This window comes from Corvus moneduloides, chromosome 22 (assembly GCF_009650955.1).
Source record: "Corvus moneduloides isolate bCorMon1 chromosome 22, bCorMon1.pri, whole genome shotgun sequence".
NCBI lineage: Eukaryota > Metazoa > Chordata > Aves > Passeriformes > Corvidae > Corvus > Corvus moneduloides.
In genome coordinates, this window is record NC_045497.1 from 4667599 (window position 1) to 4694819 (window position 27221).

General features: G+C 44.2%; 1 protein-coding gene and 1 long non-coding RNA gene across 2 annotated transcripts; one reads left to right on the forward strand and one right to left on the reverse strand.

Annotated features, from left to right (window-relative positions):
* Positions 1 to 14910, forward strand: LRRC38 (leucine rich repeat containing 38). Its single transcript, XM_032131811.1, has 2 exons — positions 1 to 793; positions 12696 to 14910. Exons 1-2 carry the CDS (start codon positions 43 to 45, stop codon positions 12947 to 12949), a joined length of 1005 nt encoding a protein of 334 aa, XP_031987702.1. The 5' UTR covers positions 1 to 42; the 3' UTR covers positions 12950 to 14910.
* Positions 6261 to 26950, reverse strand: LOC116454811. Its single transcript, XR_004244203.1, has 2 exons — positions 26831 to 26950; positions 6261 to 13008 (listed from the first exon to the last, which is right to left on the reverse strand). It is a non-coding gene; the product is annotated as an uncharacterized LOC116454811 (long non-coding RNA).
* Positions 26951 to 27221: the final 271 nt, after the last annotated feature.

A 27221-nucleotide genomic window follows, 5' to 3' on the forward strand; every position in this document is an offset into this window, starting at 1 on the left:
CTCTCCTCCCTCCCCCTCCAGACTGCTGCTATCGGATCTGTGATGATACGTGATCTCCTGGATACAATCACACACACACACACAAGTACCAGGCACTCCTGCTCAGCTGAGCAAAATGTCTTTCTCCTAGAAGTGGTGCTCATCACAGCCTTCAGATCCTTGACGATGTTGCCATGCTTTCCTTCCTGCCTCCTGCCTTTTGCTGGCTTTGCCTGCCTGCTTTTCCTGCCCGGGGGTCATCTTTGCCCTGCTGTCTGTAGCTGTATGGACTACCACACCATAGACTGCCGGGATCAAGGACTCCCAAGTGTTCCTAATCCCTTTCCATTGGATGTACGGAAACTTCTTATAGCTGATAACAACATTCAGGCGATACCAGCTGACTTCTTTATATTTTATGGAGATCTAGTCTATTTGGACTTCAGGAATAACTCCCTCACCTCTTTAGAAGAGGGCACTTTTAGCAGTTCTACCAAACTGGTGTATTTAGACTTAAGCTACAATAATTTAACACAGCTAGATGCTGGGATATTCAAATCAGCAGAGAAACTGATAAAATTGAGCCTTGGAAACAATAACCTGGTGGATGTGGATGAGGCTGCTTTTGAGAACCTGGACCAGCTCCAAGTGTTAGAATTGAATGACAATAATTTACAGAGCCTAAACGTGGCAGCCCTGGAAGCGCTGCCCTCCCTGCGGACCATCCGCTTGGAGGGCAACCCTTGGGTCTGTGACTGTGACTTTGCCAATCTTTTCAGCTGGATACAGGACAATGCATCCAAGCTCCAGAAAGGTAAAGCTCTGTGGCTCTCAGTGCAGTCTTTGTGTCTGTGTGTGGCTGGGAGGGCAGGAGGGTTCCTGCTCCCATTGTCTGTGTGCTGCCTGCAGTATGCTCAGGCTGTAATTGCATGCTTTCAACAAACAAGCCCATTAAATCCATGTTGGCTCCTTTTAGCAGCAGGTCCTCCTCCCAGTTAAGAAATAAAATTTAAAAATTAACCCCTAATAATTTTGATTTACAGACTAAACTTACATAGGCAATGAAAGAGCCTTTTCAAATTCATTCAGCCCAGAACTGGTTCTCTTCCAGACTTCATTTTCTCTCTGGTAAATATGTTTTCTACAGTAAGCCCTTTCAGCAGCTAAATATTCTGTGCCAGCTCCTTAGGAAAACTGATTTTCCTCTCATTTTGCTGCTCAGTTATAAAGCTGCTATAAAGGAGTTAAAGCCCCATTTTGTGCAACTGTGATTTTCAGCCCATTCCTGGAAGTATTCTGTTGTGATGCGCTGTGTTTCAAACACTTCAGTATCTCGATTTTGGCTCTTTTCATTAAAATAGCGCTGCTTCCAACATGAGAAATAAATTGAAGTGGCTTTGGAACCCCCCAAAATGTAAGACATATAAGCCTGGTATTTGAGCCAGTAATTTTGAGAAAGGCACAGGGGGGCAAAATAAAAGTGTTAAGACTGCCATGTCTAGGGAATCCAGACTCTTGCTCCACATGTCCCACCAGACCCCAAAGCCTCTCTTAATCCAGCTTTAGCAGGAGATCATCTCACAGTTCATGTCTCCCAACAAGCACCAGGGCATAAAGTCCTGCCACTGAGCAGCACCAGCTGCTCCCAAAGGCAGATTGCTGGGAACAGGGAAACTTTGGGAGGGCCCCAGAGGGGACACCTTCCACTGTCCCAGGGTGCTCCAAGCCCCATCCAACCTGGCCTTGGACACTTCCAGGGATGGGGCAGCCACAGCTTCTCTGGACACCCTGTGCCAGGGCTTCCCCACCCTCACAGGGAAGGATTTTTTCTTCATATCCAATCTAAACCTACTCCCTGTCAGTTTGAAGCTGTTCTCCTGTGTCCTGTCATCTAGGTTCAGACTCTGCAGTCAGTTATTCATGTTCTTCCCATGCTTGTGACCTTGGGTAGCATCTTTCTAACACACTCATCTATGTTGCCCTGAATATTCTTAGCTGTAAGTGAGATGTTTTAAGGAAGAAGTTATTTGAGGGAAAAGTGTTGGGTTTTTTCCTCTCTGTCTCAGTGAAATTTTGATCTTAATTCTTTCTAAACCAAACTGGGCCTATTATCTCACCTTTCCTGATGCCTTAGCTAAAGTTTGCTCAGTTTGAATCAAGTATTTGCCTGTTTCTAATGCTGAACATCAGTTCACACAGCAATTCACTTTCCCCAGGCTTTTACTGAACTTCCGGGTTGTTCCCCTTGATCCTGACTAAGTCTGTTCAGTCTGAGTCTGTCCTACCTCTTTCTCTGCTGCACCCTTGGTGTTTTAAAGTGTATCTAAACTCATGTCTGGAAATCTCAAGTGACTGAGCTTTCCCATAGCACTGCCAGAGTTTCCCAGTGTCTTCCAAGTTCAGAGATGCTTTCCCACAGAGTTTTCTCTCATCCATAGTTGTGTTTTGGCCAAATAGCTGAACAATTACTATCTTATCCAGATCTTCCAAACTTTAACTAAGACTTGATTTGGGAAGACAAAGAGGGAAGGAGCAAATATTCAAGTAATTTATCTGATCAGAGCTGTCCTGCAAGGATTTGGATTTGTTCCCTGGAACGAATCCCCTGCTCTCTTTGCACCCAGCCATGCCAGTGAGAGATGTGCATGGATGCAGAAAAGCATCAGGGCTTCTTGTGAGATGCTGCCCCAAAAACAGTCACTGTCTCCTTTAATAAAGCACCAAAACATTCTTCACAAAGGTGAGTGCAAAACTAACCCCAAAAAGGAAAGACTGTCCCAATGACTTTTTGAAATACATGGCCACAGCTGCGTGCCTTGCAAAACAACTTTTGGAAAGTCAGAGTTAAACTATTAGAATTATGATTTGATTGCATTTTACACCCAGTTTCCAGTTTTTAATGATGTCACAACATGATACCCATTAGGAACTGATTAAATTAGTGTTACTTGTCTGGTTATACTTATCGAAGGCCACGCTTCCCTAGCCTTTCCTGGGAAGAGTGGGAAGGGCAACTCACTAAACGCTGAGCATTCAGACTCCCTGGCTCCTCCTGATAGTGCTGTAAGGCTGGAGACGAAGGATTCTTGCAGCAAACACACCAGGAAAAGTAGGGCAGCAGGCTTTCTGTCTGGAAATACAGGAGGAAAGATAGGGATGCATTTCCAGAGCCCAAGAAAAGATCTTGGCTGCTTCTGCTTTGGAATTCTGCAGCAGCTCAAGGGTTTGTGTTGCATGGCCTGTACACATGGCCAGGAGAAGGATGTTTGCAGACAGATTTAGGGTCTGGGCATTCATTTAGATTCCTCACTTTGAATGACACCTAAAGTAGTTGAATGTTCCCGTCTGAGGGAAGTTCCTCAGTAACTGAACCATTCACTAAGCCCAGCCACTGCTCCACCTCTCACTGCAGCACTGCAGGGAACTCGTCAGCCCAAGTTGCCCTTGGCTTTTGCAAAAGAAATACCAAGTGGATTTAAAAAGGGGAGTTTTGTCACTGTGAACTGAAATCTCAAGAATTGATCCTGAAGCTCTGTCCCTCTGTAATTAAGGTCTCTGGAGGACTCAGTGATCTAACAAAAGCCATACTTCAACTCATTAGTTTTGCAGGAGCCAGGTCCATTTTCCTCCTGGCATGATACCAGAAATAGCTTGTAAAGTTCTAACTTCTGCTGACTTGCCTGCCCAGCTGGCTGGAAAGGCTCTGCCTAGCTGAGCTGCTTCTGCTCATCCAATTGTCGCTTCACACAAACAGCTGGGATTTCAATAATTTTACAGATTTCAGCATTTATTCATCTCACCTAAATTTTAAGTAAAGGCTTAATTGGCTTTAGTTGAATACCCTTACCAGATGATACCCTCATCCTGGCAGATTTGCAGGCAGACATTAAAAAACTGCACTAAAAGTTTTGTGATTGAACCTAGCACTTTAAAACAGCAAACACTTTTTCTTACCATAAAGAGATATTAAAACCAGCATTTTCATCATACTGCAAAACAAAACTACAATTTTCCCCTCTGACTTGGTTAGTAATTGATTAAAAACAAATTAGTGAGAGTAGTGCGAAGTAGGCAAAGGAACTGTGAAGATCAGTGGGATGGTGGTAAGTGGAAAAAATAGAAGAGTTCTTTTTCCTGGAGAAGACAAAGTGTTTGCTGTGGGTCACAGTGGTTAAGTACAACACTTGAAAGATTTTCTGTAGAAGGATGTTTGGTTATGTAGGCATTTGTTCCATCTGAATGGCACATGGTGGCAAATGATACATATTAAAGCCTTCCCATCAGGAGGAGTATGGCTATCAAGAATATGGGATTATCTTCTTGGAAATAGAAAAGTTGCTGTAAGATCTTTATCCCTACAAAGGGAGCTATGAAAACTTTCATGGAAGGTTTTACTCCATGGGGCCATGAAAACTCATAGAACAAAAAAATACCTTGAAAGAACCAATGCCTAAGTTGGTCTACAAAAATACACTCAGCGATTTCTCGTATTGGCCAGGCTTCCTTCTGCTTTCAGAGCTTGTTGTTCCTCGCATTTATCTTGGCTAAAAATGCACTTTTCTTTCTTTGCTTCATCTCTTAACCTAGTTCTTTTAGTAATACTATTTGAAACTCAGTGCTCAGCCAGCCAAAGACTGTCACTGGTGCAAATGACTACAGAACAGATTCCATTTCAGTGTTTAAATACAAAGGGCTTTGATGGAATAATTTTTTGCTGAAACATCTTGTTTAAAATTAGTGCAAAAGACATTTCTTGAATCTCTCTGAGGTTCCTATCAGGATGAAGGGACTGGATTCAGATAAATGCCTGTAACAAAGCAATACAAGTAATCTCCAATGGCCACATTGAAGGGTTTTGTTGACATCCCTGTTGCTGATTTTTATTTTCTGTGCACATGCTTTGGGCAGCTGGGCCTGTGACCTTGTTTGCTAATGACTAATGCATTTTTAACATCACTTTTAATTAGAGCTTAAGTATTCCTTGGAGTGTGACTGTAGTGTCTCCTTTCTGTCATCTTGCCCTCGTTTTGCTTTTCACTTCTTTTCTTCCCTTTATCTTTGGGAAGTTGTATACAGTTTCTGAGATTATTTAAATTATTTGTTTCATTATTTAAGTTCCCCATTACCCATTGCAAGAATTAAAAATTTTGCTGCTCTCTACAAAAACAGTATTAGAAAGACTTTTAGCAAAGGTTTAGACTGAGCATTTTTATGGATAGCCTGTGTACATTTGTATTTCCAGGAAGATTTAAAAACTCATTCAGAAGTGGCCAGAGACAGAATTCTGAATATATTTGGGTTGTGATAAATAAAATAGATATTCTGAATGTCTGAAATTGAAGTAGCCAAAGTTGAGGTGAGGATTGGTGCTCAGGGCTCATTTGGTCAACTGTTGCTCCTCTTTGGAAAGTTGTGGGCAGTGGCTACACATTTTTAAGATACTCCAAGAGGGTTTTAGTGTCAGTACTGACACAGATGCTGTTTAGCTACTTGAAATGCTTCTGTAGTTTTCAAGACCTCTTCAGTATGGATGGACAGGTAAATTCTGGAAAAGGGGCATATTTCCAGGTAAAGCCTCTCAGTGAAAAAGAGCAGGGCAGAAGGATGGCAGTGAGAGGAGGCAGGAAAAAAACCAAGAGCAGGTGACAGTGAGGCTGTAAGCAGGAAACTCAGACTGAATTCAGTCCTAAAAGAGAGATTCAGAAGTGAATCAGTGTAGTGAGAATCATAAAATATAATCATTTAGGTTGGAAAAGATCCCCAAGGTCATTGAGTCCAACCTGTGACCGATCCCCACCTTGTCCCCAGCCCAGAGCACTGAGTGCTATGTCCAGTCCTTCCTTGGACACCTCCAGGAATGGGGACTCCAACACCTCCCTGGGCATCTCCTTCCAGTGCCTGACCACTCTTTCCATGAAGAAATTCCTGCTGATGTCCAACCTGAGCCTCCCCTGCCACAGCTTGGGGCTGTTTACTCTTGTCCTGTCCCCTGGGAGCAGAGCCTTGGCTGCCCCCTCCTGTCAGGGAGTTGTGCAGAGCCAAAAGGTCCCCCCAGAGCCTCCTTTTCTCCAGTTGAGCCCCCCCTCGGCTCCCTCAGCTGCCCCTCACAGGAGTTGCCCTCTAAACCCTTCTAGACCCAGAAGAATGGAATGATTTTTCTAAGCCTGTTAAGAAATTTCATTCCATGAGGTAACCATCTCTTGCTTCTTGGCTCTTTCTGTGATCCCATTCCAAGCTGAGATCTATTGCATAACTTATTCTATAAATTAAACAATCTCTCCTTTCACTAGTCCAGGCCTTTACTGGATTTACAGAAAATATTAAATATTGTCTTTAAAACAAAGCATCATAATGACACGAGAGGACAGGTTTTGTTTAACATTTGAACCAACGGCCAGAGAAGAAACGGAGCGTTTTACAAGTCCTCTTGACTTATCAGTCTTTATTAGCACTTATTTGTTCATCTGCTGTGGAGAGAAGGCTCCTTAGCTTCATATACCAATATAGAACCTGAGCGAGCTGCAGCTAGAAAGGACAGGCTGTTCTGTCCATTGCAACCATCAGCTCTCCCCCAGTATCATGCACATGCTTCCACATCACCAGGACAGAACAGAAGATCTGAAGGAATTAAAAGCCCTAAGACATTTCACACATTCAGCAGCTTTTATCCCGCTCAAGCAGAAGCTCCTCACAGAAATTGTATTCCTTAACAAGCGCATCAAATCTGTTTCTATATATACATATATAAATATATAATTTGATCTCCCAGACATTTTCAGTAAAATGATCTGACTGCCACTGGCTTTTCACTCTGTTTCTTCCATCCTAAGGTTATTTGGAGTACTTCCATCTTTCACAGATTTAAAGATGTGAGGACAACATTTGCAGATGTGAATACCTGATGTTGAACTTTATATTTAGGCATTGAGACAAACTGCTAAGTACCCTCTGAAGTTGTTCTGCAAATCTTTAGGACACTTGGCCCTAAAAGTTTTATTTAAGGACCTAAATCTAGGCTTCAAGTTTTTTAAGCCTTACTGTTCTGATTGCTCGAGGCTATTTTCAGTGAAATCTCATCTCACTTCAGAGGCAGTGCCTCTCTCACTGCTTATTAATACATTTAATACATTTGTGACAGTGTTTAAGGAGACTAAGGCAAACCATAGCTGGGAGCAAAATACCACACAAGAAACAACATGCCACATTTAAACATATCAAATCTGTGTCAACTACATTCACCAACATGAGGAAACAGCTAAATTCCACCCAAAAGGGCGAATACCAAATTTACTCTAAAAAAAGGCCTATTGTAGTGCTCTTACATGTACTGTATCCATAGTAATGAACATGTGTGCATGTAGCCCATTTAAACATTTATGGTTTCAGATATTTCTGTGGATGTATTTCCTATACATCCTAGTGCACGTTCCAGTGTGTGTTTGCATTATCTCATCCTGCTGCCTATTGCTGAACAGTAGGAAACTACTTCTCCTGGTACCTGCTTTTTGTGAACTCCAAAAGACCCCAACAGAATTGAGGCTTCTTTTTCTTCTTTTTGTTTTTCTCCTGTTTTCTTGTTTTGTTTTGTTTTGTAATTCAGCATCCAAAATTATAGATCTCTGTCTGCTAACAGACAGGCCATAACATTGAAGTGATAATGAATTCCAGAAGTTCTCCAATAAGAGATGTATTTAGCAGAGGGATTAGAAATAAGCAGAGACAGAAAGGCACAAGGAGTCCTTCAAAACAAAGTCAAGTGGACCTGGGGAAAGTGATGCCTCTTGATGCTTGTCTTTAGCTAGGGGAGTATAAACCAAAGCTCACAGAGCAGTAGGGCATCAGTCAATACATCCAGGGAAAACCCACTGCACAGCCAGGAGCAGGCAATGTCAGTGCACTCAGTGGTTTAAAAATTCCTCATCACAAGAACCTGTGAGAAACGTGGTTGGATTATGGCTACAAAGTCCCAGCAGAGTTCAGATGAAACAGGGCCTCTGGGCTTTTGTGGGGTTTTTGAGATGGTGAGATCCATCCAGTTATAACTTTGGGGCATTACAGCATTGTTGGTCTGTTTTCAGTAATTTACAAGGAAATTATTCATTATTTGCATGCAGACTGTTTTTGGGCTGCTTCCATTTTTAGGAGGTTCAGTTTTACAGGATTTAAAGGATTTCAGCCTGGGCATAGTCCTGTACAGAAACAAACTCAGAGTGGTTTTTAGGATCTAGCAGCCCAATTGCCTGTGATTTATTGGAAGGGTTTAAGTGCTGTACTTGGTGGAGTTGTACTCCTCTAATATAAGGCGTTCAAAGTCATATTGTTCTGAAACCTATTTGAGAATTTAATTCTTTTTAAAAACCCACCTTCCCTTTTAGCATTGTGGCTCTGGAATTCCAACATTTTCACACTTCCCATGTTACTTAGACAATCTCTTCCTCAGGGTATAGACCTGTATTTTCATCCTTTTTTTTTTCCAGTGTTGAGACAAGCCCGTGTAGAATCCAGCACCTGTCCCTTGCCTGGCACTTCAAAGCAATCAGTACCAGTGCAATACATCTGCTCCTTCTGATGACATAGCAGAAGGATACAGGGTGTGTGACATTGTCCTTTGGACAGCTGGAGTCATTACAGATAATGGGACGGCCCTGACCAAAATAACCCAAGCTGTGTATTTATAGCACACTCCCACTTGTTATTTCATTTACAATTTTGTTTGGTATGAAGAAGCAACTCCTTGAATAGGTTGTGGGCGCAATGAGGTAGATATATATAACTGTCATCAAAGGCTCTCTTGCTGCAGCCAAGCACTAAATAGCAAGCTGCTTTGAGATGCCCTTGACAACAACCAGGCTGGTCTTTTAAATGAATAAATTCTACAGAATAAATAAATAAATAATTGAAAAATACAGAGCCCCCCGAAAAAACAATAAAAGCTATTACCATTCAAGTAAAAGTGTGTGAAAGCAGAGCTGAAGGGAAATGGCATCTCCTGTCCTCCAGAGGTTGTGTGTGGGGACAGGGATTTGCTTGAGCCAGTCTAGATGCAACAGAATCACACAGAGGAAAAAATCTACACTCTATAATTAATACTGATCACTTTCTAGAAGTCATTTGTTATTTCATTGTTCATTCAGAGGGTGTATAATGCCCTGGAATTACTTCCTGCCCAAGCAAAGAGCAAAGAAGGATCTATTCCTGGACACCAATGCAACAGGACAGGTGGGGTACAGACCATCAATTCTCTGCACTGTCATGTCATAAGAACAACCTGCTTGTAAATAATGTAAAGCCAAGGCCATGTTTCTATGGAGGGAAGGAGATGAAATGGGTTTGTCCATTTGCCATCTTTAGCAGATGTGTGTGACCTGCAGGTGATGATATTTTCAGGTGAACAGTTGGAAGCTCTGGTGCAACAACCACTGCATCAGCTTTGGGAGGAGAAATTCCTTGTGCCACCAGAGATAGAACTGCTGGTCTTACTGCTGTTCCAACTGAACAGTCTGTTCCAAATTCTCTTTGGAATCCAAAGAAAAGCTTCTGTTTGGCTGTATTGGGTTTTTCAACAGTGTCACGACCGAGCAAAAAGAAACATCCACCCAACAGGACGGAATGATCAGCGTTCCTTTCCTTCAGTCACTGCCACGTGCTTCCACCGAGCTCTGCAGTCTTCCCAGGCTGCTTCCAGCACAGCTTTAGGAGACTGCCCTGTGAGTGGATAGCAGAGTTCAGCTCACTCCTGTCTTTTGGAAAAGGTGGTGCACACACAGCACAGCTGAAGGTACAGCTGGGAGCGAGCGAGGCCCCTGCACTGGCCCCTGGTCTGTGGTGCTGTATTTCCTCTACTAGCATCTGTTATTCCCAACAACTTAGAATTCTCTAAAAACTTGAGGCCACACAAGCCTGTTGGCTTGTCACAGAATAAAGCAAGTAGCAAATTCCCATTTAATCTATTTGGTTTGAGAGCATGACCTAGATTCCAGTACCCATGGCTACATGGAGAGGAGCGTCTTTATTTCCCCTTATTGTATAATGAGTCTCAAAATCCTTACAGTACACTGATTCTCATAACAAGAAATACCCTCTAAGTGCCTTGGTGTGTTGCAGATCCTCTGCTGTTTGCATTCTGTGTGTTGTGATGTAAAGTGAAAGCATCAGGGAAATAGGAATAGAGCTCACAGGCTCAGCTTTGATCCATGGCAGAACTGCTGTTGGGAAGGAAGGAGCGAGCTCCTCTCCATGTCTGGGATCCTGGGCAAATGCTGCCATGGTAAGTTAGCTCTAAAGCCAAGGGCTGCAGTATGTAGAACTGCTCAAGACAAGAGTTTTCTTTTGGAGTCTTCTTTGCTCTCTTTTTTGTTCAATATATTCTTTTTCTACTTCCTTCCTTATGAAGGTCAGATCTGATATTCCATCCTATCACTCCAGCACAGAGGTATTTTAAATGCTGGCAGTTGAGAATTTCTTTTGCAGTTGGATAGAAATTTTAAAAAGTAGAGTTGCTTATGGTCACCTGTGCCCTCTTTCTTTTGAGGAGCTTGACTCAGCTGCTCTGAAAACAGCAATTCTCAGGAGGTCTCAGCCTCTGTTAGAGTGATTTCTTTTACAGAAACACAGTTGTACAGAAACTTTTGTGCTTGCTACAAGTGAAATGGAATTTGTGTCAGTGCCGTATTCACTTGGTGCAGGTTTTCCTGCCAAAATGCTGCAGTGATGTTTTCCTATTAGCAAGGATTTCCTCTTCAAATGAATTTGCAATATGTTACACTCATGCAACTGCTTTGATTACTGTCAGGATTATATTTATTTACTGAAAATATCTTTGCTTTTTAAAATCTGATGAAAAAGACACAGGTCTTGAAATTCCAGCCTATGGCTTTTGCCTCCTCCCTCATTTCTCATGGTTTTGAACACAGAAGGATATCCATCTGTCCCCCATTTTGCTTACTCTGATTGATGCCTAGAGCTGCTACTTCCAAGTCCTACTGAAATGAAAATATGATTTGGTGGCCAGCTCTCAGTTCTTTCAGTAGGCAGGTTTGCAGAAGGAGCTCAGTCAGAGGCCGCAGAGGACAGGTTTGTACCTCCTCAGCCTCTGCGTGCCCAAGTGCTCCGGGGTATCAGCTCGTGCACAAGACGTGATACAAATATTGCAGGGTCAGATTTCCAGAAGTCTCAGAGGATGTTTGAAACCATGTAGCTGCTTTCCCTTCCAGGTCAGTTCTGATGACAGAAGGTTTCACAGATCCCCAGAGGCAGCTGTGCTTGTTCACCATCTGCTGTGCACTCCGGGCTCAGGAAAACCAGCACGGCTTTGGGCAGCAGATTGCCTGCAGGAACCAGTGAGCCTTGGGCAGGCTGACTGCTGACACTGCTGGGGCAGCTCTCAGGATCTTCTCAGTCAGAAAAGCATGAGAAAGAGGAAGGCAACAGAACTTTAGGCAAACACAACAGATACAGGACAGCTTTTAGGGATCAAAATTTAATACAAAACTCATTACAAGGTCAAGTAGGTCAGGGTGATAATTGGTTCCACTCCTTCTCAAATCAATACAACAGCTGGGCTGGGCTGGATCCAGACAATCAGTCAGGGCAGCACCATTAACTCGAGGAGCCCGGGTTTAATAGTAAAACATCGCATGCCACAGCTATCCAGCCACAGGAAAAACGGGATTCACAGTTGCAGAGGGAATCTTACTCCTTGTTTAAAGTGAAATCATGGTCCTATGGCAGAGCTGTACGATGGAAATGCCATGAGCTCTGTGTGCACACAGCAAGGCAGAGCCCACACCAGGGAGAACATCCAGGGATCATCAGTAGAGTGAAAGTGGATCAAGTAATTCAGCAGCAGTTCTCGTATCATTAACACACAATTCTTACATTTCCCCTTTACATTCATGTCCTTAATAGTGAGACAAAAGCTGCCTTGCCAGCAGCTCTACAGACTTAATTCACTTAGTATTGGTTCCATTCTAGCCCTGGTAAAACCCTCTCCTGATGCTCCCCCGTGGTGAATGAAGAGGCAGCTGGGCATATGCAGTGAACTGTGTGCTTTTACCATCCAGCATCCAACTGTATTCTCACCAGTTCATAAATCTGGGGGTTTTTGCTTTCACTACAAAGAACCCAGCTCTAGGCATTCTCCAGTAATGCAGGGGGGAACAATATCTGTCAGTTTGCATGGCATCAGGACAGCCAGAGAGAAAAGGTGGAAACAGGTCACAGGCAAACAAGCATCCATTAAGCCCAAACTGTTGTTTGACCAGAAAAAAAAAAAAAAAAATCCGTAGTTTTGGAACGACATTGAAAGTAATGTAGAAGGGTGTGGAAGGAACTTCAGTATCCCTCTTACCCTGTTTTGGAGTCAGAGTTTGTGTTCAGATGGAGTAGTTGGGAGTTGCTTTCAGGTCTCCAGGTTTAGATGCATCCAGGGTTCAACACTGACTTTTTTAAATCTTCCAAATCATGGTCCTAGATCACACCTGATCCCTGGAAGACTGAAGGTAAAATAACTTAATTTCCAGGATCTGCTCAAAGGGGTTATGTAAAGGCTTCTGGATAGTGACAAGTGTTGTTCCATTTTTCCCTGAATATTGTACAATTTTCTAAACCTGGAATTAACCCTAAAACATTTCTTCAGCCATTCAATCTCTGACCCAGATCAACAGAAGAATTCATCAATATTCTGCTGATTTGTTTCCCTTTCCACTTCCTTGCAGGTCTCCATGAAATCCAGTGTTCCCTGCCTGTGGAGAACAGAAGGATCTTTCTGAATGAGTTATCTGAGGTCAGCTTTAGTGAATGCAAATTCAGTTTGTCATTGACAGATCTTTTTATCATCATCTTCTCTGGAGTCGCCGTGTCCATCGCTGCAATTCTCTCCAGCTTCTTCCTGGCCACCCTGGTGCACTGCTTCCAAAGGTGTGCTCCCAGCAAGGATGACGATGACGATGAAGACGACAGTGAGGACTGAACTTAGTTGATATCCTTAAGTTTCCTTGGTTTATCAGTTACCAGATCATCAGGCAAAGTCTATGAGGAAAACAAATAGAGTAAAAGCTTTAAATGTGACATAAACTCACAATGTGTAAGGATCCCTTCTAGCCACTGATGGTCACAGGCAGGAATGGCAGATCTGAGACTGTCACCTCTGCTTGCACATGTACCCTGGTGCAATCAGACCAGGTTGATTTCCATGGTCCTTAATCAAACACTGCATTTAAACTTGAAGATTGAAGGAAAAAGGAGGGAAAAGCCACAAAAAGCTCCAGTGTTTTAAAAGATGGGTTTCCAGATTGTCTTGATGAGATGCAGATTCTTATAAGTGCTTGAAGCTTGTTCTAAATACACTTTGAAAAGGACTGGATGAATGGAGATGTTTCAGCTGGAAAATACAGAAGCAATTTAAAATAGTGTTCTTCCTAGATCTAAGTACTGGGAGATTCTATTAAAACTCACATAAATTTGTAAGTAGCAAAATGCAATTAAAATGATTCCTAGAATTATAGAAAGCGTGAGAAGAAGGTTGGCATTTTCCCCCTACAAAAGTTCTCCCAAAGCATTCATCCTGCATTTAATGACAGCAATTGCAGGCACCATTCAGAAAAAAAAAAAAAAAAAAAAAAAAAAAAAAAAAAAAAAAAAAAAAAAAAAAAAAATCTGTAAGTGAATATGATTCTGGGTCTGAGTCATCCACTGCAGATGCCTGGCAAGTCTTTAAGTCTTTGGTCATGGCACAGATCCTAAATATAACATCCTTTTGCATTTTTAGATGCAGAGAAGTAAAGGATTTCCCTCCCCATAATGCTCAGCACCAGTAACTGTTGCAGCATCCAGTCCATTTAGCTATTTTAAAGCACTAAGGGCTATATTCTGCTCCTGGTTATACTGGAATAACCCGACTGAGATGAACACCATGATCCAAATTGGCAACTGTATAAACAAGAGTGAAATCTGGCCCAACATATTTCTGACTGTATTTTAGATTTGTCAAAACTTGAGCTCTTCTATATGACAGTAGATATTTTTGTTAAAATTTAAAAAGACATTTATTACAAGAGATTTTTGGAATAGTGCTGGACAGCTTTTTAGGATAAGTATATTTTTAAAATATTTGTAATGGAAATATTTTTTTAAAGCTCTGTGTATTTAAATTATTATCTAGACTAGCTGTGAGGGCTTAAAGTCATGAACAACACAGTAATAAGCAAGCTAAGGACTGTATGCTATTATAAATAGAGCTGATAAAAAGTAGCATTTGTTTAACTACTGTAAATGCTATTATTTCTTTTAAAAGCACTCTTTGGTTAAAATACTGCCTTTCTCAGTAGGAGGGAATCACCCTGGGTGATCAGGGGTGACAGGGTCCAGCAGACACCTTCCATCAGCACTCCTGGTGATCCCCACCCAACAGAGATCAGCTGGAAGACCTCCAGCAAACCACTGTCTGTCCGTGCCTCAGTCCCAGTACCTATAACGTGACCACCACACCGTTTATCCCTTTCAAGTGCTTTGGGGTTGCAGGGGGAGGGCTCTGCCCCGGGGCTGTTCCTCAGGATCAGCCCTGTCCGGCTGTCCCGGGGTGCAGTCGGGCTGGGCTGAGCCCGGGCCAGTCGGGCTGCAGTGGCAGCTCTGGAGTTGCTCCCTTGGCTGACAGGGCTTGCACTGGGTCTGCACCACGCTGAGGTCACAACCAGGAGGAGAGTGTTTATTTCTGCTCGCTGGACAGCTTATTCAATGCACTTATTGCTTCCATTGTTAGGATTATTACTTCAGAAAACACACTGAGACAGAGTTAAGTAGGACAGTGAGAGGCTGCTGTGTATCAATACTGTCTTATTCTATTCCGATTCCTTCAAGAAAAATGAAATGACATGATTTTCACTGTGTAGTGCCATGATTATAAACAACACAAATATATTTATTATTTCAACCTGGGGGTTGATGTTTATTTGTATGTGGGAATGAAAAAGGACAAAAACTCTGCCTGATTCACCTTTTATAAGGGAGGTTTTGTGGGGTGGTTGGAAACACATGTGGCCCAGTGCAGTTCCTGAGGCACCTCCCTTTCCCACAAATATGGATTCATTATCAACAGTTTTATATTTAGAGGTGTGCAAATTGTTCAGTCATGGAATAGGAAACTGGGTCACACTTATTATGGACTCAAAACTTGCAACCCTCTAGCAAAATGATCTGTCCTACCAAACTTCCCAGGGAGTCACCAGAGGATGTTTCAGCAAACATCTGCCCTGCCCCTGGTAATGAATTCATGGCTTTGTGCCACTGTCCTGGAAGGCTTGGTAATTTTGCAGAGGTCACATATCAAACCCAACTATTTTGACTGGGTTTTGCCCTCACTTGCAGGTTCACCCTACTGCGGTGCCTCAGAAGGAAGATGTAGATTTGTTTATAGTTTGTAACTTTTTATTCAACCCAACACAAAGCCCTGAAAGCCCTGGTTCTCTCTGGAATGTAGCAGCCTCAGAACAGCGAGGAGCACACCAAGCTGACACCCACATAGCACAGCACAAGCTGGAGAGCGAGGCTTGGGAAAGCTTTATATTGGGAAGCTGCTATTCTGGATACTGCATCACACCGAAGTGATTTTGCAATGTAGGGGTTTTTCTGGATCAGAAACTTTAATGATATTCCAAAATTCTATTTTTCCCTATAAGTAATGTAAATTTCAGAACTACTGAACACCTCCAGTTAGTAATATTGATTCATTGTCAGCACCAGCAGTTGCCAACTATTAATACTGATTTTTCATAATTCTAATTGCTAGTAAGTGAGACAGAACTTGGATTTAGTTCTAACTGGGATTTTTCTAATTTTACGGAATCTTGAGAGCAAACCACTCTCCTGTTGGAATATTGCCAGAGCTAGTGATTGCCATAATGATCCCCTGCAAAAATTGAAAGCCAATTTCATCATCACTAGAGAGTGGCCTGTGGGCTGCATTACTATTGCAGTTCTAGCTGCACAGAGGTATAACACAGAGCTAATACCCTCTCCAGGTTTTTGGACATGGGGAGTGTTCCTGTGCAGGGATGTTTCTGTGGCTGGGATGTAGTGAGCCTGAACTCCCTGCTCGGGCTGCAGTGACCCACATTAGGATCAGAGAAGTTACCGTGGTGCCAAGTTAGAGCTGAATTTAGCTTCCCTTTGCTCCAGCAGCACTGCCTGTAGGTGATTAGAAACGTACTGCGCAAAGCTCTTCATTTACAATTTCCCTTCTAAAATAGCTTCACTTTCGTGCTGCTCTCTTTCACTGTCAGAACCGAGCAGACATTTTACCTGCTTCAAGGGGAAGGAAAGATGCTCTGTGTGACCCAAATAAAGTGTTGCAGGCTCCAGGAGCCAGGAAGCAGCTGCCACACTGCCTGCAGATATGTCTCCTTGATGAAATGCTGGAGCTTGGTATGTGTGAGGATCCAAAAACTGTGCAAAAAAACAAATCTGCATGATGTCATTGAGACAGTCTGACTTTTAGAAGTGTGCACATGGGTTTTAAAAAACCGTAATCCACAAAACATTAAAATAAAGATCACCTGAAGCAACTGTCCAAACGCAGCATTTCATCCCCAGCGAGCCACCATCGTTCTGAGGCAGCTCCTGCTCTGGCTCTTGCTCAGACATGGACATTAATGGGTCAGGTTTTACAGAGGCATAAAATGCACTGGGATACCTCAAAGGGTGGAAGCTCCTTCCTCTGGAAGCTTCTACAGAGGACCACACTGCTTGCCTACCTCAGATAAGGAGTTGAGAGTGACCCATTATACACTGACAGTTAAAATTCAGCTTGGCATACTGAAAAATGACAAAAACTGGGCTTGTCTTTCAGCTGTGGGAAGAGCTGTGTGCACTCACCTGTGCAGGCAGAGAAGGTGTGTGACAACACTGGAGCTTGCTGTAACTGTCCCCCCAGTAGAGCCCCAGAGGAGGAGCAGCAGCTGGGGGGACCTGAGCTGGGCCCTGTCCTTCATCCCCAACCAAGGTCCCTCTGTGCTGGCTGCAGACCCAGGGCAGCAGCTCTGTGCAGGACCTTCCACTGACCCAGTACTTGCTGCCAACCTGCTCCGTGAGTAAATCACTTTATTTCCAGGGCTGGCACATCCAAGTTCAGCTCACATCTCCCAAAATAAAGGAGCAGGGCTTTCACAGTGTCGAAATCCAACCATGCCTCTGAGAGGACAATGTTCAATCACCTGTGGTTTAACCTGTTTCACTGACCTCCCATGGCACTGGGATGCTTGACTGTGGAGGAAAGCCCTTGTAATTCATCATGGTGAAGGTGATGTTGGAATGCTGAATCCTTGTGTAGTCTTTCCAAGAAGAAACCAGAAATAATACACCAGGAAATTAAATTTCTTGGAGAATAAGATCTGCCAAGGGTTCTGAGAGCCAGGCAGCCTGTGACACACACGAGCCACCAGAACCATTTATTATTTCATGTCCTCCCTGTCACCATTGTAGCAATAGAGCCTTGACATAGAACTGTAGAAAACTATGGAGGAACCACAAATATTATTAATGACACCTGATGCTTTGTCACAAAAATACCTGGTTTTGTAATCAGATTTGTGCTCTCACATTGACATCATCTTCCCTTTTATGTCTTGGTTTCTGTATCTTCATATCACAACTGTATCTAAAACAACAGAGTCCCAGTTTGGTGCTTCCTCTAAGCAGTGCAGCAACACAAATCACCACAGCAACAATCAAACCAGGAAAACCACAGGTCCAACTATCTATCCAAGCACCCAGCTACCATTGTAAAGAGTTAGTAGGAAAAAAAACCTACTGAATTTTGAGCTGACAGAGAGAGCAACAGCAGCCCCTCTGTCACAGAGCAGGACTTGAATTATGCTGTCTCCCCAGTTCCCAGCAGCTCTCACACCCCACCCAGAGCTCCCTGACGCCATGTGGAGTTGTGTAACTCTGGATCAACAGCACATAATGTGCTTTTTTGGGGCTTGTCAAAAACCCTACCAGTAAATACTTCAGAGCAGGCTTCTACTGTTTATTTTGTGGCATGTAAAAGCTTGCAGGGAGGTGGGCAGCAAGTAAGGAGTGAACCAGCTTGGGCCAGAGTTGTTCAGCAGAGCCAAGTTTGCTTTGAAGCTGCTTTGTTTTCATCTCAGAGCTGCTTTTTTACCAGTTTCTGTGAGCAGTGGTGAGCTCTGAAGGTCACACCCAGGTACGCGGTACTACCGAGAAACTCCCTGGGCTGATTCTGCCCTCTGATTATTACCCATGGTTGATACTCTGGGCTGGCAGTGATGAGATTGAAAAAAAGAGCACCAAAGCAATTAAAAGGGACTTAAGGGCACTGGGTTGAGTGGGGCTCTGCTCAGTCCCTTCGGTGGCAGAGACAAGTGATGAAAGGAACAGGAGAGCCCACATCATCAACAAGTGGCTCAAGGCTTGCCATCGGAAGAATTTTAGGTTCTTTGATCACAGGGCATCTTTTACGGCACCTGGCCTGCTGGAGCCAGACGGGTTCCATCTCTCTGTTAAGGGCAAAAGGATTTTAGCCCATGAATTGGTGGGACTCATTGAGAGGGCTTTAAACTAGATTTGAAGGGGGAAGAGGATGCAACCAGGCTCTCCAGAAGCAAGCCCAGGGCTGGTGAGCCAGAGTCAGGGTGAAGTCAGCAGCCCAGCTGAAGTGCATGTACACTAACGAACGCAGCACGGGTAACAAACGAGGAGCTGGAGGCCGTGGTACAGCAGCAGAGCTGTGCCGTAGTCGCCGTCACGGAAATGTGGTGGGATGGCTCGCGTGACCGGAGTGCTGCAGGGGATGGCTACAAGCTCTTCAGGAGAGACAGGAGAGGGAGAAGAGGTGGAGAGGTGGCCCTTTATATTAGGGAGGCATTTGATGCCATGGAAATTGAAACTAATGACGATGAAGTTGAATGCCTCTGGGTAAGGACTAAGGGGAAGGCCAACAAGGCTGACATCCTGCTGGGAGTCTGTTATTGACCACCCAGCCAGGAAGAAGAGGTGGACAACTTATTCTACAAGCAGCTGGAGGACGTTTCAGGATCAGCAGCCCTTATTCTTGTAGGTGACTTTAACCTACCTGACATCTGCTGGGAACTTAACACAGCAGAGAGGAGGCAGTCCAGGAGGTTCTTAGAGTGTGTGGAGGACAACTTCTTGTCACAGCTGGTGAGTGAGCCCCTCAGGGGAGGGACTGTGCTAGATCTGCTGTTTGCAAACAGAGAAGGGCTGGTGGGAGATGCGGTGGTTGGAGGCCGTCTGGGGCAGAGTGATCATGAAATTACAGAGTTTTCAATATTTGGTGAAACAAGGAGGGGCATCAATAAAACTTTCACACTGGACTTCCAGAGGGCAGACTTTGGCCTATTCAGGAGACTTGTTTGAAGAATTCTTTGGGAAGCAGCCCTTGAAAACAAAGGAGTCCAGCAAAGGTGGGCAAAACAGAGATCTTGAGGGCACAGGAACGGACTGTCCCTGTGTGCCAAAAGATGAGTCAATGAGGCAAATGTCCAGCCTGCATGGGCAAGGAGCTGATGAAGGAACTGAGGAATAAAAAGAGGATGTATCATCTTTGGAAGGAGGGTCAGGTATCTCAGGAAGTATTTAAGGGGGTTGTTAGGGCACATAGGAAAAAAATTAGAGAGGCCAAAGCTCAGTTAGAACTTAATTTGGCAACTTTTGTGAAGGATAATAAAAAAGTTTTTACAAATATATTAATGGCAGAAGGAAGGGTAAGAACAACCTCGGTTCTCTACTGGATGCAGGAGGGAATTTAGTGACTGCAGATGGGGAGAAGGCGGAGGTGTTCAATGCCTTCTTTGCCTTGGTCTTTAGTGGAAAGACGGTTTGTCCTCAGGACAACTGTCCTCCTGGGCTGGTAGATGGTGTCAGGGAGCAGGATGGTCCCCTGTCATCCAGAAGGAAGCAGTCAGAGAACTGCTGAGCCGGTTGGATGTTCATAAATCTATGGGACCGGATGGGATCCATGCCAGGGTGATGAGGGAGCTGGCAGATGAGCTTGTGAAGCCGCTCTCCATCATTTACCAACAGTCCTGGCTCACTGGTGAGGTTCTAGCTGACTGGAAGCTGGCCAATGTGACAGCAGGGAGTCACACAAGAAGGGTAGGAAGCAGGATCTTGGGAATTACAGGCCAGTCAGTCTGACCTCGGTACCTGACAAGATAATGGAACAGTTTATTTTGAGTGCCATCACACAGCACCTACAGGATGGCCGGGGGATCAGACCCAGCCAGTGTGGGTTTAGGAGACGTAGGTCGTGTTTGACCAACCTGATCTCCTTTTATGACCAGGTGACCCACCTGGTAGATGCAGGAAGGGCTGTGGATGTTGTCTGTTTGGACTTCAGCAAGGCCTTTGACACTATCTCCCACAGTGAACTGGAAAAGCTGCAGCCCACGGCTTGGACAGGAGCACTCTTTGCTGGGCCAAGAACTGGCTGCATGGCTGGGCCCGGAGAGCGCTGGTGAACGGTGCTGCATCCAGCTGGCGGCCAGTCACCAGTGGTGTCCCTCAGGGGTCTGTGCTGGAGCCAGTTCTGTTCAATATTTTACTGACGACATGGATGAGGGTATTGAGTCTACCATCAGTAAATTTGCAGATGACACCAAGCTGGGAGCGTGTGTCCATCTGCTGTAAGGTAGGAGGGCTCTACAGAGAGACCTGGAACAGTTGGATGGATGGGCAGAGTCCAATAAGATGAAGTTTAATAAGTCCAAGGGCTGAGTTCTGCATTTTGGCCACAATAACCCCCTGCAACGTTATAGGCTGGGGGCAGAGTGGCTGGACAGTGGCCAGGCAGAAAGGGACCTGGGGGTACTGGTTGACAGCCGACAGAACACAAGCCAGCTGTGCCCTGGTGGCCAGGAAGGCCAACGGCACCTGGCCTGGATCAGGAATAGCGCGGCCAGCAGGACCAGGGAAGTCATTCTTCCCCTGTACTCAGCACTGGTGAGGCCACACCTTGAGTGCTGTGTCCAGTTCTGGGCCCCTTGGTTCAGGAAGGACGTTGAGATGCTCAAATGTGTCCAGAGGAGGAAGACAAGGCTGGTGAAGGGCTTGGAACACAAGCCCTGTGAGGAACGGCTGAGGGAGCTGGGGTTGTTGAGCCTGGAGAAAAGAGGACTCAGAGGTGACCTTATCACTCTCTACAACTCCCTGAAAGGTGGTTGTAGTCAGATTGGGGGATTGGTCTCTTTTTCCAGGCAACCACTGACAAGAGGACACAGCCTTTTACACTGCCAAGGGAAATTTAGGCTGTTACAAAAAGGTTTTTTACTGAAAGAGTGATAAAGTTCTGGAATCATCTGCCCAGGAAGGTGGTGGAGTCACGGTCCCTGGACGTGGTTCAAAGATTGGATACGGCACTCAGTGCTGCAGCAGCCAGTGAGCCTGTGGTACAAAAGACAAAGAGAGACCACTGGTGAGACAGTCCCTAGTACCAAAGATTCCTCGCTAGGTTCGGGTGAACAGAAGAGGCTTCCCCCAGAATGCTCTGCCCTGCTATGTTAATGTACCCCAGTTCTGCTTCCCTGGTTGGCCCATTGGCCTCTCCGCCCCTTGTTACTTTATATGTTCCTGCCCTAGAAGGTTCTCCACTCCAGGTTCCTCCCATTGGCCCTCACCCCATTGCCACTCCCTCAGAGCTTCCTATTGGCTCCCATACCCTAGTCCCGCCTGTGTACCACCCCCATGCCCTCAGATCATTGGTCCCTGATGCTCCCTCTTCTCCCATATAAAACCCTGGACCCTCCATTCCTCTTTGTCTTTGTCCCTGGAACCCTTCACGAGTGTGGCTGCATTAAACTCCTCCCATGGAACTCCATACAAGGACCCTTCCCGGTTCTTTATCATTGACCCATATGGAGCTATCCGTGCGTGTGTGCGTGCACGTGTGTGTGGTGGTCCTGCCAAGTGGCTTCGCTTTGGAGATGCTTTTAGGAAGGTCGCGGCACCTCATGCTCCAGCACCGACCAGCCGCAGTGGACGGTATGGGAAAAGTGCCATGGCTTAGTTGAGGTGGTGTTAGAGCATGGGTTGGACTCAGTGATCTTGAAGGTCTCTTCCAACCTGGTGATTCAGTGATTCTCTGATTCTGTATTGTCTATTTCCAGCAGAAATTCATGTCAAGTGAATTTTCAAAGTTTAGTGCTCCCAACCAAAGCACCATTTGCCTGTTCAAAAGCTTTCATTTGAACATGAAATGTGAGATGTCACTTAGAAGGTTGTACAAAAATCTCTTATCAGCTCAGAAATTGTTAAGTCAAAAAAGTCCATCCAGACAATAGTGCTGGCAGGTTCTGCTTCAACCCTTCCAGAGTGTGAGGTCATTCTTCCAAGCTGACTTACTATCACTGGAATATCAGTGATTAGGTTTGGACTCCTCCTTTTTCTTCTCCTGGTCATACTTCTCACCAACTGGCATCACTCCTTAGCCTCTGAAAATCTGGCTTCAAATGTGAATTTGGATCAAGGGAGGAAATGACCAGAACATGACCTTGAGGTCACTTTGGTCAGTTCGGCAAATGCATCGAGATGCCCTTTTTATGTCTATGAACTGTACACATGAAGATGGGAAAACACTTCTCTGAGCTCCAAAAGATTCCATATAAGCACAGCATTTGATGGCTTTAAAAACACAGGGGCAACCAGAAGGATGAGAGAGATGCATGGTAGATATCATTAAAAAGGAAAATGAGGCATAATTAGATTGACTTGTATTTTCATAGAAGAACATTATTTTTCGGTTCCTTTGTTGAGTACTTAACCTTAATTTCCACGTGGTGATGATAAAATCTACGGATTGGCAGGGGACTGTGGAGTATTAGCTATTGTGAGTTTAGACTTGCAGTATCCTAACCAATAACCTGCAACATCTGCCTGTCCAAAATAATTCAGTTGTCTTATGACTGTATTATTTAAAAACAAAACAAAACAACCACTAAAACAAGCAAACAAAAAACCCCAAAACCAAACCCCTCTAGTTTGCATCTTTACCAGAAAAAGGAGTGTTCTGTGAGTAGTTTCACTGGTTTCTTCCTATGGCAATTCCTAAATGTCATTATATTTACTGACCTCGGGAGTTTGGTAAAAAGTGACAGGAGAGAGTTATAGAAAAACTTACCTGGTATTTCTTTCCAACTTGAGGTAGGAAATTCTCAAAGTCTAATTCTAAATTATGTTTCCGAGAGTGGTATCATGTTGTGAGTGCAAATTGTTCTCATCTTAAAAAAAACACATCATCTTTAAAACAAAAATTTGAAGAAAAAGATGCTTTAGGGATTTTTCAGTCCAGAATGGCTTTTTTTAACAATCAAATTAAAATAAACCCCACAATGTAGGGTTTTAAATGAAAGCAGAAAGTGTTCGAACCATAAATTCATTAATATTACACTGTATGGCAGGGAAGTGACTATAGACCTAATATTTAATTTATATTATTCCTTGAGGGAACGGAAGTCATTAGGCTGAGAAGTTGGTATTGTTTTTGAGGAAAGTATCCCATGCAGGCTGATTCCTTCAGGTTTGGGGTATGGGATGCAGATTATCCACCACAGAGCACTGAGGGGTTTCTGAGACTGTGAGTGCATCAAAGTAGGCAACTGCTTTCTGTTTGACCTGAGTGTGTTGTGACAAAAGAAGTTGCAGTTGGCTTCAATCCTGATTTCAGTGTTAAGTGATTTTGGATCCCATCCAGTAGAATGGTGCAGCTCCATCCTCTTCACTGCTATGATACCCTGGTTTACCTGGTGAGGAAACTGCCTGGGCACTGGGAACTCTGCAGTCATGGGGGTGGGGACATTTATTCTCCACATTCTCATACAGAAAGAAGGAAAATAACTCTTGTGTGGGCCCTTTGTCCTGGTGATCTGAGTGCATGGGAGTTACCTGGGTTTGTGGTGTCTGCACTGGGGGGTGAATCCTAATATTATTTAGGGTGATAGGCAGCATTATTTGGAGATTGCAGAGGCCATACAGCTTTTCCAGCTGTGTTCTGGATCCAGGGCTCTGCTCTGTGAAAGAATCTGAACCACTCCCCAAAACTCGACTGCAGCCCTTGTGCTGAAGTCACACAGAAGGTATCACTGTCTGGTAATCACTGTCCATCGCTGGCCTAGTTTGCTGATGGATTTATAATGAACATCTTTAACCTCAGCCTAGCCCAGCCATCTGCTCTGGGAAGCAAGCTGGCACTTCAAAGCCATTTTCTGCTTCAAGGTGTCTCCTTGTAGTCCTACAAAACAAACAGTGAGTCATCTCCTCCCACCAGGCTACAGCAGGATTGTAACCCAGCTCTGTGAGGAAAGTCCCTCATGCTGCTGGCTCCAGAGCTGTGTGTGACTGAGCACAGGCACCAAACTTGAGCATTTTTGCTTCCCAGCTGAATCATAGAGGGATGCCACACAGATCTCTGGAGGGATGTGAAAAGGGTGAAGACTCTGGCCCATACCTACAGGCAACAGGGAAAACCCAGCACTCATCCAACCTCCCCGTTGCAGTTCCTGATGAAATTCTCTCCCGATGAAATTCTCTCCCTGCCTTTTCTGTGTCTCCATCATGATCATAAATTCCTGAGACTTCATTCTTAAACTTTCATGGCAACTGTCCATTTTTCTATTTAACAGGATGGCTCAGAAAGGGAAAGTGTCAGTAAGGGCACTCACTTCATTAATGGAAATCGTTTTTGGGTTATGAAATTGCTCTCCACCTGCCTTCTGTTAGCAAAAAGGAGTCTTCGTCAAGTCTGCCTTCTATTGCAGCACTAGAAAATTAGGGACATCCAATCTTAAATGGAAAAGTTTAAGAAGCTTTGTCTCATAAAGTGACGTCTAAGACTTGTCTGTCTTTTATTCCATGTTCTTTACTAGATGATCCCCCTTGCTGCCACCTTCAAACCAAGCGATTTAAAATGGATCGGATATTAAAGCTTTAAGATCGGGTTTTTAAATAAATGAAATGCTATCAGAACTGTAATAGCAACAGCTGCTGTGTCTGCCAGCTGGACTGTAGATTAATCACTCCATCAAATCCCACTTCCCACAGTCCTGCACTTGTTTCTCTGCCTTCTGCCCTCTCACCAAATCCTCAGCACAGACCCGATAGAGGGATGCTCCCCGTGGGTCACAGCCGGCTCTGCCGGAGCCGTGCAGGGAGGGATCTCTCCCTCTGGGCTGCCAGCACAGCACGGACCCTGCACTGAGCCTGCTTTGCCTGTAATGTGCTTCCTGAAGGCCCAAAAGCAGGAAGGAACAAGAGCTCAGGCTTTAACCTCTGTAGAAGCTTTTGTCTCCTGCCTGCAGCCGCGAGTAGGAAGGAGCTGTCTCTGTCCTTCCCAGCTCCCCAGCGGGTCTGTGGGAGCCTGGTTTTGTAGGTGCTGGGAAAGGACTCAGAAGGCAGAGATCCTGTCTGCTGAGCTGCTGCTTGTCTTCAGAAAAAAGAACTTCTGTATCACTATAGATTGAATATGAACTATGTCAAATGTAGTTCATGAATGATGTCACCTTGCAGAAGAAGAACTTGTCCCCTGCTCACTCTTCATTCAGCACTATGGTTCAAAGCACTGCCAGATACCAGCCAGTTCACCAGTGAAACAAATTATTTCCAACTGAGTCATCTCAGAAGACAACTTGTGGTTTCAAAGTGTCACATTTCTCTCTGACCTTAGCTTTACGTAAAGTTTACCAAAAGAGTTCGATACGATTTCCTTTTACATGAAATTGAATTTTTTGGCTGACCGAGGTTTATGTGTCTCTCTTTTGGTTAAAAGAGCCACTAGAAGAAAATTATTTTTAGTGAAACTGAAAAGACCATTTCTCTGATCTGTGCATCAGCTGCCCAATGAAGAATTGATGATTTATTTAGGTCTGTGCTCTCACTGCCAGCAGTGCAGGTAACACAGTGAGCAGCCACGGATACGGCAGTTAACCTCTCTATTGTGTGTTTAACCATCTGTAAAATGGATATGATACTACTTACCTGCCTGACACAGCTGGACAGAGGCTTAATTTTTAATCAAGCTCTGTTAAAACACTTTGAGCTCATTGTATAAAATATGCACCAAGAAGCAAAATAGTTTTATTAGGGTATTAAGGCTTTTATAGCTTATATTATGTTCCAAGAGTCATACACAGTGAACTATACCAGTGTTCTAGAAATAACATAAAAAAGGAAAGAAAGTGTCAAGAAGCAAAAGAGATGTACTGGGATGGACTTTGTGACAGTCTAGGTTTCCTTCGTCCCTATTAATTATACATGTGGAGTAACTTGTTAATGCATTTCTAAAGACATGTTGACACAGGCTCAGCCCTCTCTCCTGACCACAGGCTTTTGAATTAATTTAACCAGGAGTAGAAGAACTGGACAATGTAGTTGAAGGCATTTCTATAGCAACCAAAGTGGACCAGAGGGAACACAACAGATTTCCTGGGTCTGAGAGAGGCAGTAATGAAACACCTGCGTGGGAGCTGGGTATGAATAATTTCTGTACAGGGCCCTGGCATTACATTTCAGGCTGATTGTCCATAGAATATGACCAGGTATTATTCTCCATGTTATTTCTCCACCCCCTATGCCCTCCAACACTTACAAAAATAGTGATAACAAACCTAAATTTTACTAATAAAGTCCTTAAGTCCTTCAGAAGTTAAGTTAATGCTAAAATATAACTGTTTATATTTAACAGCCAATGGAAATGGAAACCAACAATTAATTATATTTCAACAGATTGCCTAATAAATGCTACAGTATTTAAACCTTCCCTAATATTTTTAAGCAAATTTGACACTCTGTGTGCAGGAACAACCCCCCCCAAATTACTAGTAATTACCTGTAATTACTGTTCATTTCTGCAGCAGCAGAGGGGCAGTGTCTGACGTGCAGTTCTGCTCTGGGAAGTGACTGCAACTGTAGTTTTAGGAGGTTTCCTTATCACAGAATCATGGAGTGATTTGGGTTGGGAGGGACCTTACAGCTCATCTCATCCCACCCCCTTCCACTATCCCAGGTTGCTCCAAGCCCCATCCAGCCTGGCCTTGGACATTTCCAGGGCAATAGGATGGCTTCCTCTCTATGCCATCTCAGAACCTCAAACCACACCTGTGCTCTTTCCAAAACAAGGGGGAACAGCCTGGAACTTCCAGGGACCGAACTGTGATGATTTTTCTGTCTGTAAATAAATAAGGTAATAAAAATCACACACCACAATGTGCTGTGAAGCT

Excerpts from the sequence above, each read along its gene's own strand:
- LRRC38 (XM_032131811.1), top strand. The coding sequence starts at position 43 with ATGATACGTGATCTCCTGGATACAATCACACACACACACACAAGTACC. Across the intron at positions 794-12,695 it reads TGCATCCAAGCTCCAGAAAG|GTCTCCATGAAATCCAGTGT; the intron begins GTAAAGCTCTGT and ends ACTTCCTTGCAG.